The sequence below is a fragment of the Trichophyton verrucosum genome (genome assembly GCF_000151505.1).
Source record: "Trichophyton verrucosum HKI 0517 chromosome Unknown contig00117_1.f1.exp, whole genome shotgun sequence".
Classification (NCBI taxonomy): domain Eukaryota; kingdom Fungi; phylum Ascomycota; class Eurotiomycetes; order Onygenales; family Arthrodermataceae; genus Trichophyton; species Trichophyton verrucosum.
Window position 1 is genome coordinate 91,124 of NW_003315559.1, and position 11,703 is coordinate 102,826.

The 11,703-nt window shown below is 49.8% G+C and overlaps 5 protein-coding genes across 5 annotated transcripts; 2 read left to right on the forward strand and 3 right to left on the reverse strand.

Moving 5' to 3' along the window:
• Positions 1-201: 201 nt before the first annotated feature.
• Positions 202-2,160, reverse strand: TRV_01464 (uncharacterized protein; the record flags this gene model as incomplete). The annotated part of the gene is made up of 1 exon (XM_003024351.1): positions 202-2,160. One exon carries the CDS (start codon positions 2,158-2,160, stop codon positions 202-204), a length of 1,959 nt encoding a protein of 652 aa, XP_003024397.1.
• Positions 2,161-2,780: 620 nt separating this feature from the next.
• On the reverse strand, positions 2,781-3,347 carry TRV_01465 (uncharacterized protein; the record flags this gene model as incomplete). The annotated part of the gene is made up of 1 exon (XM_003024352.1): positions 2,781-3,347. The coding sequence occupies one exon, from the start codon at positions 3,345-3,347 to the stop codon at positions 2,781-2,783; it is 567 nt and encodes a 188-aa protein (XP_003024398.1).
• An 842-nt stretch (positions 3,348-4,189) lies between these two features.
• TRV_01466 (uncharacterized protein) lies at positions 4,190-5,977 on the reverse strand (the record flags this gene model as incomplete). The annotated part of the gene is made up of 1 exon (XM_003024353.1): positions 4,190-5,977. One exon carries the CDS (start codon positions 5,975-5,977, stop codon positions 4,190-4,192), a length of 1,788 nt encoding a protein of 595 aa, XP_003024399.1.
• Positions 5,978-7,999: 2,022 nt separating this feature from the next.
• On the forward strand, positions 8,000-10,367 carry TRV_01467 (AAA family ATPase, putative; the record flags this gene model as incomplete). Its single annotated transcript, XM_003024354.1, has 5 exons — positions 8,000-8,974; positions 9,041-9,365; positions 9,415-9,570; positions 9,626-9,691; positions 9,748-10,367. 5 exons carry the CDS (start codon positions 8,000-8,002, stop codon positions 10,365-10,367), a joined length of 2,142 nt encoding a protein of 713 aa, XP_003024400.1.
• A 485-nt stretch (positions 10,368-10,852) lies between these two features.
• Positions 10,853-11,623, forward strand: TRV_01468 (uncharacterized protein; the record flags this gene model as incomplete). The annotated part of the gene is made up of 1 exon (XM_003024355.1): positions 10,853-11,623. The coding sequence occupies one exon, from the start codon at positions 10,853-10,855 to the stop codon at positions 11,621-11,623; it is 771 nt and encodes a 256-aa protein (XP_003024401.1).
• Positions 11,624-11,703: the final 80 nt, after the last annotated feature.

The following is an 11,703-nucleotide window of genomic DNA, read 5'->3' on the forward strand; positions in this document are numbered from 1 at the left end:
AAAGAGAGACTCCCATCTAGGTCAACTGCTCCAGTGAGATAATAATATCAGGTAAAAATAGTCGAGGCCATCACTCCAAGGTACGTCAAACCGAAAAACGCCAATATCCTCACATACACTGAGAAGTTTCACGTGGTTATGCAGGTCAATGCAGGTCGATTCGGTTAATAAAATGAACAAGTTCGAGACACCATGGCAAGTTTAGATGTCTCCCCAGCTGCCCATGCCGCCACCAACAGCTAATGGAGCACTGCTACTGCCAGCACTCCCGCCTATGTCCCAGTAATGCCTACTGGAGCCTGTTCGCTTTGTTGACACAGACTTGCGAGTACTTTGGCTCTGGCTTGCACAACTCGGACTAATGGTACCACGCATATGATGGTGGTGATGATGTTGATGGCGATAGATGCGTGAAGACTGTTGGCGGAAACGGGAGTTTGCTTCTGCACGAGCAACTAGTGGATGATGCTGACGGATGATCGCTGCACGGATAGGATCATGCTGACGCTGTCGTTGAGCTCTATGTTGTGGAGTGGTAAGCTCGATGGTATCAGAGTTATCCTGGGTGCTACTAGCGTCTCCAGTTGCCGTTGCAGCAAAACGATTACGGAGGTATCGGAACACCATCTTGATGTTTAGTTCTCGTTCCCAGTACTCACGGTCACGTTCGCGGCGTTCTGATTCCGACAAGATGTGACTAGGTTCAGCATCTCTGGGGGCAGGTACATCTTCTTCTATGCCCCAGAGTGCTGCGTGCCTGGAAGTAGCCGCGTCTTGCATCGTTGGGTGGAACGTAGGGTATGGCACTGAAGTTGTGTTTTCATGGCTGCTGTGTGATTCACGCCTGGAGGTCATGGCTGACACAGTTGGTGTTGCGGTAGGTTGAGATATAGGCATGCCAGCATATTCTGTTGATGGATCAATGTTGGTCCGCATATATGCGGTGAATGCTCCAGGGTGTTCATAGATTTGATGGACGAGAATACCGAGTTCTCGAGCAATTCGTTCGAGTAGACGTTCCTGCCACCAGCCGTCTCTTGTTGAGGAGCTCATTATGTTAGGAATTGTTTCACCCATATTGACTGAACTATCGGTGGCTAAAGTGGTGGCTCGTAGGTATCTATTGCCGGCGAAGGAGCTACCCGGCTGGTCTTGAGGTGAAGTGCTGTTGGTATCACTGTCGGTTGTATCGGAGACTAGCGACTCTCCGAATATGACGGCGAGAAGAGAGTCGTCAATTCCAATGAGACCATTGATGACTCTGCGAGTAATTCGTTGCCAGAACGATTCGTCCGAATCCGTTTCATCACTAGGAGTGGCATCAACCGTGGCATCAAGTGCTGCTTGGCTAGCAGTAAGTGATGCATCCGTCTTGGATGTGGTATCTTCAGAGACTATGGATCGAAGAGGGTGCATTGTGTCAGAGCCTTTGCTTTGTGCCCTTTGTTTTCTCTGTCTGCGTCGTCTCGTTTCCTTTTCTATCTCCTGTAACAGCACTTTGCTCTGTTCCATGCGCCACTGCTCGATTCTCTGCCATCTCTCCCTCTCCATACCAATACCCATGGGTTGAGATTCATTAGCATTGTCCAGATGCCTCCGCACGCTCGAGCTGCTCCTCTGCCGTGTTTCACCAATCCTCCTGGGATTGAACTGTTCATGCTGCCACAACTGCTCTTGCACATTCACCCCAGAAGGTGAAAACGTTCCCAGTCCATCATGAGTCGGTAGCATGGCAGGGCCTCCGCTCTGGTCCAGCTGTGGGTCTCGAAACGCCTGGAGTCCGTCATCGAGACTGTCCAGCTCCGTGACATCGTCCTCCTGCAGGCCTGTGTCCTGAAGTTGCCTTTCCTGGTCTTCTGTCTCCCCGTCATTTCCCTCGCTATAAAGCGGACCTGACGATTGAGCGGCGGTCTCCAAGGACCCAAAGTCACTCAACCGCGACAGGCCAGCTGTCCGGGGCGTTCGTTCAGTAGACGCAGTATGGCTGTGGGTTGCTGTGGACTGGGCCTCTACGGGAGAGAAGAGCACCCATTCCTGCGAGTCCTCCTCGTCTGCCCTGGCGTGTGGCTGGGGGACATTTGGCGGTGTCGTCGAAGCACGACCGGAACCTCGATACGGATGTTGTCTCTGCGGCGTCTGGTCGGGGAGACGAAATGCCATGATAGGAGCTGCCCCCGAGGACGAATATTCGTGTGTATATCACGTAGGATTCTGTGCTGTTGTGACACGGCGGTAGTGATGCGAGGGAGGCCCTTGTACTTCCGTCGAGTCCTGAGGCGTTATCGGAAGATAAGGAGCCGTCTGGTTAGCCAGCGAAGAGGCTAAACAGACCAACAACGAAAAGAAGACGCTAGGGAACAGCCGTCTCCATGCTGTCAGATAAGAATAGATCAAGATAACGGACGAACGGCGAGTGGTTCTGCGGTATCAATCAATTTATTGATCTGCTCGTCTCCATCTTGCCTTGTCGTTTGGAATCTGGAGCCGGGCGTGACGTGCATCAAGTGGCTTAATCAGCAGACTGCTTAGTCATGAGGCTACAAAAGTACGGGGAATGCTGTACCAGGGATTGTCAGGAGTACGTCCTTGATATTCTTGACAAGCTAGAAGATGGGTTCATTATAGAAGAGGATAATAAGGAGTACTGTGCAGCCAGAGAGGAATTGAAGAAAAAGCGAGGCGCAATCATCTAATCTAGTTTTCACTGCTATCTAGTATCAATTTTTGAGATCCCTCCATTTCCTCTCAAATCCAAGTGACAATCACTCCACGAAGGCCCCCTAAGCGTAGTCCAGTAACCACCACATGCCATAGCGTTCTGGTGAAATAGAGTCAGATAGAAACAAGTACCAGTCATCATCCGTAGAAAAACTGAGACCGTTTGTTGTGCTCCTAATCAACTCGTAATACTCAGGATAGAACCCACTATATTCCCAATCGAGAAGACCAGTAACTTGGAATTGGTAGTCATTACTGGGTTCTATAGTAATATTATCTGGTCGTAGGTCACCATGTGTAAACGCAGATCGAATTTCTAATTGCTGGGGTGCGGTATAGCGTTGACGGAGCCGGTTAATAAACTCTATAAAAATAGAAGTGCGTAAAGAGAGGAAGAGAAAACTCTTGAAATCTTCAATAGTCAGAATAGGGTTAGTACTACGGCGGAGATGTCTCCTAATATCTTTACGGCCTTCACCACAAACCCCTCCAGAAGGCGTCCCAGTAGGATGTGAAAGAGACTTTAGATCGGTTAGGATTTGGTTGAGCTGATCTTGGATGGACCTTTTCTGTGATATATCCAGTCCTGCCCAGATATCTGCCAGTGTTGTTGTGGAGGTGTAGGTCATAAAAATTAAAGAGACACCGTTCAATCGCAATAATCCAGATGGCCTTGGAGCAGGAACAGTCTGCTTGTGCACTTCCAGGTACTGTAGTGTTGTATATTCAGTGTAGCCCAGCGCGTTTTTTTATTGCTTTGGTGGCGATATTCTATTGCATTTGAACACCATTTTCTTTCGAGGAAATGGGCTTTTCCACAGAATTTCACAGCGCCGCATAAACCCTACTAGCGCCTCGGGCATGTCTGCATCCTCCAGCAGACTTCGGACTGAGTCAACCAAGGGAAATATAATTGCGGTGGGTTCGGAAGGCCGTAGAAATACGCGGATATCTTCTTCAGTAACTGATCCTGACGTTGTTGCAGCAGAAATAGGGGGTGTTACTGGCAGGGACGTTAGAGAAGACAGGCTCTAATAGCGGAGAGAATCTTATCTCGTTGGAGGGAGTAACGGAGTCCGCATTTCAGCTAGACACCTGGAGTAATCCTTCGGGAAGTACGATAACAGTGTCAATTTCCGGGTCCGCTTTAACGTGTGGATGTTGAATCGTGCTGCTTTTGACTCTCTTGAGCCTGCGCCACCCGGCTCCTCGAGCCTCTTTCTTTCCGACATTGCTGGGCCAGAAACCACGAAAGAGAATCTTGACCTGAAAGAAGGTGAGATGCTGATGAAGCGTGATGTGGTTTTGCCCCTGGTTGGAGGTCATCTAACTACAAGCTCTAGCGTTGATTTGATTGGTTAGTGTTAGTTAGTGTACACGTAATCACCTATTTTGTACCAGGGACTATCAGAAGAAACGATTAACCATTCAGACATCTAGATCTATACAAGAGTTGTTACTGGAGCATATATCACGTACGACTCGCCATATGGTCGACGGCGATGAAGGAAAACGTCATGGCAGGCGCAATAGTAGCGCCAGCGCCAGAATACGTTCTGCCCATGACGCTCGCGCTGGTGTTGCCCGCAGCGTAGAGCCGTTCAATGGGCTTCCCGTCACTGTCTCTAAGCACCCTCGCAAACTCATCTGTGAGCAGTCCTCCCTTGGTGCCCAAATCGCCTGGGTAAATCCGGGCTGCATAGAACGGCGGCTTCTCAATCGGCCCCAAACTAGGATTGGGTCCGATCTTGGGATCTCCAAAATACCTGTCGAACGCAGAAACGCCCCGGTGAAAATCTTCATCGACTCCTGCTCTCGCCATCTTATTAAAGCGAGACAGTGTCTTCTCAAGTCCGGCAGCATCAACGTCAATCTGCCGCGCTAGATCTTGGATGGTATCGGCTTTGAACAAGTGTCCGGATTCGAGACCGTTCTTTGGATCAGGCTGTAAAGGGAGCAGGCCACCGATGTTATATCGCTTGCGGAACGAGTGGTCAACGATCAGCCATGCTGGGATAGCGTTTACGCTCTGGTGCCGTTCGTACTGATGGTGGCCGGCATCTGTATACGGTTCAGCTTCGTTCATAAATCTAGACCCGGATGAATCGACAATGATACTGAACGGCCGGGCTCGTTCGGTCAGGGCGAAGACGTTCATCCCATTCACCGGACAGACGACGGTTGGCCCCCACCAGGCATCGTCCAGCAGAGCAGTGCCAGCACCGACCTTCATGGCCGCAGTAATTGCGTCTCCTGTATCCCCTGGGGGAGCACTCGTCCATTCAACGCTGGCCGGTGAAGGACCCCATTTCTCCCTGAGCTTCTTATTGTGAGCAAAGCCTCCTGCGGCGAGAAGGACTCCACGAGAGGCACGGATGGTTTTCTGGCCACCTTCTAGTTTGACCGTGGCCCCAACAACCGTGGACCCGTCCATGATCAAGTCAACCAGGGCAGTTTTGCGTTGTATCGAGGTGCCAGCTTGCTTGTGGAGGTAGAGCAGCTGGGACACCAGTGCCTGGCCCATCGCTGAGGGAGCCTGTCCAAGAAGGGTGAGCAGGGCCTGGCGCAGAAGAATCTTAAGCAGGGCATTAAAATCACTCCATGAAGCCCCCGATCTGAGGGCGCAGTTGCTCTCCGTCACGTATGCAGCAATAGGGGGTCCAGGGCGTTTTCGAACCAGACTCCTCCAGGAACCCAGCTTCTTCATATTGAAAATCTTTGGCTCCAAGGTCCGTCCAAACATTGAACCGCCTGGGATGTCCGGGAAGTAATCAGGACATCCTCCTTTTCCCAGACGCCATTGGAACCCGGCCTTCTCCAGGAACTCCACCAATCGAGGCCCGTTGTCAAGAAATGCAACTTTTCGCTCTCTAGACGACACAGGGCCAACGTCTCCAATAGTTGCTTCGAGGTATTTCAGGGCATCTTCCTTGCTATCCTTTACGCCGGCGGCTTGAGATAGATGGGTATTTGGAATCCACATGGCACCACCGGAGTAGGCGGATGTCCCTCCTATGGCCTCATCTTTCTCGACCACCAGGGCCCGAAGTCCGTGAGACTGTGCTCGCAGAGCAGCAGTTAACCCTCCAGCGCCGCTTCCTATCACCAAAACATCCGTCTCTTCGTCGAATGTTGCTGGCACACTAGTTGTTGTAGCGGTACGTCTGCCTCGTAGAACCAGATGGCGTGATAAACAACAACCTGGTCGACCAACCCCTGAGAGACCTCTGTATGTTCTGTATGTGTATCGAGAGATCATGACTGCATATCCTTGGGATTGTCAAAAAGCCAGTCGAAATGCCCTGAAGGGCACGTCAGAGGCATCCTCGCTGATATAGCGCCCAGCGAACGACTGTGCATCTTGCATGGCTCCACGGAGCTATCCCGAGTATAGTTATTCCTCGAACTTGTCGTAATGACAGGGGAGCTCCCCCATGTCCGTCTACTTAAGCTGACTTTTAGGCAGCGTGGCACTGGAGTGTGTCTTTGCTGCAGTGTCCCGACTAGGGTTCAACCCCCGGGGATACGAGATTGGCAGCGAAGACGCAGGTAATTTTGGGTAATTTTGGAGGATCAGAGTCTCCATCAGGCGAACTTTGCCATGCTGTCGGTAGTTAGCCGGTTGTTCATTGGGCCGCCGCGCAAAGAGACATTTGGATTCTCCCACCAACATCGAGATTGACAATGCAATGGCCGGCTGTGAGGTTCATGAACCTGTATTCCGTAGTTAGTTAACTACGGAGCAGTGGAAAGACGGAAGCACCAGTTACACCACATTCCGGCCTGGCGAACTCCCTCGCTATCCAGTCAATATCGAATCCTTCAGAGGCAAGAATAATGGCATTCTCTGCTGCATGTTGCCGCTCTGTAAAACAACTTAACGAACCAAGCATCTAGCCGTTCACGAAGTGATACTCCTTGAAGGGATCTCGCGTCAGCACTATGAACTCCTTGATAAGTCAACGGAGTCCCCGACGAGTTGTCCCACAGCGTACTCCACGGAACTAGCTTGTAATCCGGTTGAATGTCTTTCCCTCTCATCCGAAACGTAGAAACCCGAAAGTTGCGGGAGGTGGAACTCGCAAGGGCAGAGCTTGTTTGAATCTCGAGAATCCGCCGTCGTTAACAAACGTCTGAAGGATTCGACGTGTTTACTTCCCCTACATATTTGCCCCATTTTCAGTCATCATGGTTGCCAATATTAGATCTTATCGAGCTGGCTCGTTCTTTGCGATAACTTATAACTAACTAGCCAAGTTAGTTATTCAGGGGTAGACAACGCCAGCGGAAATAGAACTGACATCTCCCAGTCTTCGTCTCCGCCGCAGACTCTGATCTTGACAGCAGACAGCCATAGAGGGATTGCCTCGCATACACTCGTATACCTAGGCCTGAACCCACATCGAAGAGCTCCCACTGCGGCCGCTGCGGCTGGTAAAACCCCTTAACTAGCCACATAATAACTAGCTGAGCCGCAAGCTGGAATTTTCAGGCTCCAGGAATTCTCCATTATGAAGCTAGAGGCAGAACAGGAGGCCATGGTCAAGCCAGATAGACGAGTCTCGATCCGTAACGGGTCAATAGGCGAGATTATCGGTGCCATTCGTTTCAGAGGGCAAAGGCCGGCACACTGTTCAGTGTGAACGTGGCTGAACAGACACAAATCAACCTGCTTCATCGCTTCGAGCAGACTCGCACTAGTTAGTTATGAGCTTGTCTTTCCCGTATCGAATCCGTGGCACGGTTAACCATGCTGTCGATGGATGTCTTCTTCAGCTGGAGCTTCTGCTGCCTGGCCGGGTGTAAAACATTGAATGGTGCCTGCTGGGATGCAGGTCAAGCCACCACTCTTCTCAGAACCTCCATCTCCCTGTTCCAATCAGTGCTGGAGCAGGCAGAGGGAATAGCCAGGCCTAGGCAGATACATACTTGCTGCAGGGGCCTGGAGGCAGTGCTTGTCTTTGTTTTCTCTTTGGTTACTCAACCTGGCTGCTGGATATAAATCTGCCTGCTTGCTGCGCCCGGTGCAGACTCACACAAAGGGGCCAGCAAGGCACCTAGCAGCTCTTTTGCATGCATAAAACCACAGCAGACTCACCGTTCTGTCCTTTGAAAGTCTCTGCCACTAGAATCCTTTTGTTTCCAATTGTTTCTTCAGCTTTCTTTCACTTTGTACTGTCTCCTGTTGTAGGCAGCTGAGAATTACAAGCAAAATATCATCAACCAAACAGCCAGCAACCAAACCCCCCCCCTAGCAGCTGTAACTATCCACAGTCTCAGCATGGGACTCAACGTCTCCGAGGCCATCTGGAGATGGAGATGCAGGACGTTTGGAACTGGCGACAAGATCAAGCCTCGCTCACAGACTCGAAACACCGCGAATGCCCCCGAGGAGAACGTCCAGGGAGCAGACGCGCTTATCAAAATCCTCTATGAGGCCAAAGACAGCCGCGAGGACAACCGGAGATGGGTAGATTACCCCCCTAAGCAGCTCAGCAAGAGTGTGTCCAAGGCTCAGGATCGAGCAGCCATCAAAGTGTACAAGATCGTGGACCCAGACAAGCCCGTTATCAGTGGTCGTCCTACGCTGAAGTACTTCAAGATTACCGTCCAGAGTCCCCTCCTAGTTGCTGCACTTAAGGACATCGTTGAGAAAGATGAAATATACCTCGAAAAGACAGAGGCAGCAGAGTTCACCACCCCCTTTGCGCCACTCTACTTCAATGCAGACGAGATTGCGGCACTGCTCAAGGATGCAGGCAAAGATACCCCTTTCCGCGAACATCTCGAACTCCTCCTGACCCTGATGGATGACATGTTTGCTGAAACTCGAAGTCGTATCCAGCCGCTACAGGCCAGTGGCCTTGCCTCGTTCAACCTGCTCTGGGCTTATTTTCCGACTGGTTCCCCAGTATATATCTGGGAAGGAGATTGCGAGTTCCTGGGCAAAGTTATCAATACCGAAATTATCAAGTGCAATTCGCGACAAATAATGCGCCTACGTTGCAAGATCATGAAGTTTGACGGTCAAGATTACGTCTGGGACGAGTATAAGGGTGTGATCTGTGCCTTTGAGGGGAATATCCCCATCACAGATTTGCCCTTTTACCCACTCAATTTCCATGACGATCCAGAGGCTGTCAAGTCGCGCCTGATAAAGCGAGCGAGAAAGTCGCTCGACTATCAGAGGCTTTCTTATGGTTCTTACACTGGTGTGGCTCTCTATAAGAGCAAAGACGGGATGATAAAACACAATGTATGGCTTCTACCAGTTTTGAACCTTCCAGGGAATACATATGGCTTGCTAACCAAACTTGTCTAGGTGGATGGTAGGATTCTGATTGATGTTTTGGGATACAATAAGCACCATGAAGCTCAACGAAACCCTGAAAACGGAGTTGAGAATCCAATTAAACGCAAAACGCGTATTCTCCCAACAGATAAGGACCCCGAGACTGAGAAGTTCATGTTACATATAACTGGGCCGAACAACGCCAGCCTTACCGGTGGAGTTAAACCGAGGACAACAAAGCACATTTCAATAGAAGATCAGGAAAGGAACAAAAAAGGCATCCTTGGTCTAGGAGATGAGATGATGTACATGTGTCCGTTTCTCGAGGGCTTCGCCCTGAAAAATAAGGAGTGGCGTAAGTGTGCCGTTTATCTGAAGGATATTCATAGTGCTAACGGGTACAGTCAACTTTTATGTCGAGGATATTGAACAGGTCAAATGGAATGACGAGGCTTATGATCACTTGGTATATGACGAGCAGCAGAAGGACCTGATACTATCCTTCGTTGAACACCACTATAGTTCGATGAAGATGTCGGATGATGTCATAACTGGGAAAGGTCAGTCAGTTGTGGAATTGCAGGTATAACTAATGTGATGTCTAACTCTGCCCAGGTCAAGGATTGAATATTCTCCTCTCCGGGCCTCCTGGCACAGGAAAGACTCTCACTGCCGAAGCAGGTAAGAAAGACACGAACTCCTGGAAGCGAGGACATCCTGCTAACAAAATAATTTAGTTGCTGACAGATGCCGCAAACCTTTATTTTACCTCCAGGCTGAAGACCTGGGCATTCAGGCGGCAGAGCTCGGAAATAACATCAAAAAGGTATTCGAGCTGGCCCTAGAATGGAACGCTGTCATCCTCCTTGACGAAGCAGACGTCTTCATGGCAGAGCGTAACCCAAACGACATCCACCGCAATGAACTCGTATCCATCTTCCTCCGCGAACTCGAGTATTACCGCGGTGTCATCTTCCTGACCACTAACCTCTACGATACCATTGACACGGCCTTCAGATCTCGCATAAACCTCCACCTGTTGTTCAAATCGCTATCCCCGTCCGCTAGGCTCCAGGTTTGGACCAAGTTCCTGAGCCGGTTGCCTCCTTTACCTGCCACGGCAGGCCGCAAGGAAGAGAAGAGCGCCCTGGGTGATTTGAACGAGGAAGACTTGAAAGAGCTTTCCATGTGGCAGCTGAATGGACGTGAGATCAAGAATGCGGTCAAGATGGTGAAGTCATGGTGCGACCAGAAGGGCTATGACATGACTCTTTCACGCATGGAGAGTGGTATCAAAGTCTCCGCTCCCCAGGCCACAAAACGAGATTTCACTAAACCGATGGATTTGTATGATTGAATTGCTTGTCAGTGGTTGGTTCCTTTAACTACATAACTACCCCTGACCCGTTCCACCATTTGGTTCAAGCACAGTTAGAACACAGCTCAGGGAAGCCTCGTTAACCATCGATGAATTGAATTATTAAACATCTTCTCGCCCGAAATCTCATCTGAATCCCATCTTATCAATAGTACTCCGTAACATGCATATCAAATAAATGTTGTCTACCTCGGCGTCGTTGTCGATAATATAGCACACGCACACGCCCTATTTTACACACTCCCCACGGGACAGGGATTGTGCCGAGGTCCGGCACATGCAAACTAAAAATAAACTCAACGTTCGGCGTTTCAAGCTTTTTTATATCTAAAGAAGAACCCCAGGATGTTCGAACAGACAAGTTCAAGTCGGGGTATTATCTTTCAATATAATATATATATATATTATCTTCTCCATATAATAGCTGCCATCTTGATATTCGGCCGTTGACATTGACATCGATCATGGACACGGTCTATCCTAAGATTGAAGCCGGCTGGGCCTCTCTCGTCTCAAGCTACTCTCCCACAACGATAGAATTTGTCGGAACCTCTCTCGTCCAGCTGGTGGCCTTCTGGATACCATCAGCAATCTATCTCAGTCTCGATAAATGGGCCCCGGCGTTCTCACAAAAACACAAGATCCAACCAGCTCCAAAACAGCCCACGGCCAAGGAGATATGGCACTGCTTCTTCTACGTACTGAAGAACCAGCTGCTTTCCACATCACTACACATACTCCTGCTCACCCTGGTCCATAAAAACATCATCCCACCTTCATACCAGGTGCTTCCGACTTTGCCACCATTCGCAATCGTGGCCCGAGACTTTGTGCTTAGCATATTAATGCGTGAAGCCCTCTTCTACTACGCCCATCGACTCCTCCATTATCCGTACTTTTATGTCAGGATTCACAAGCGGCACCACAAGTTCACTGCTCCTGTAGCCCTGGCGGCCCAATATGCCCACCCACTGGAGCAGATAGGTGCAAATGTGCTGCCGATTACTCTTCCTCCGCAAATACTCAACAGCCATATCATTACCTTTTGGTTATTTATGGGCTACGAGCTATTCAATACCGCAACTGTGCATAGTGGGTATGACTTTTTAAGCGGAAAGGCAAAGATGCATGATTTGCATCATGAGAAGTTCAATTTGAACTACGGATCTATTGGGTTTTTGGACTGGTTCCACGGGACAGATAGGCTGAGAAGTAAAGAGAAAAAGAACAACTAAGCAAAATTGGCAGTGATGTGTGTTTGTATATAGCGCGTGAGGGTTGTTGGTGGTCTCTGGTGGTATCTTTGCACTTGCAA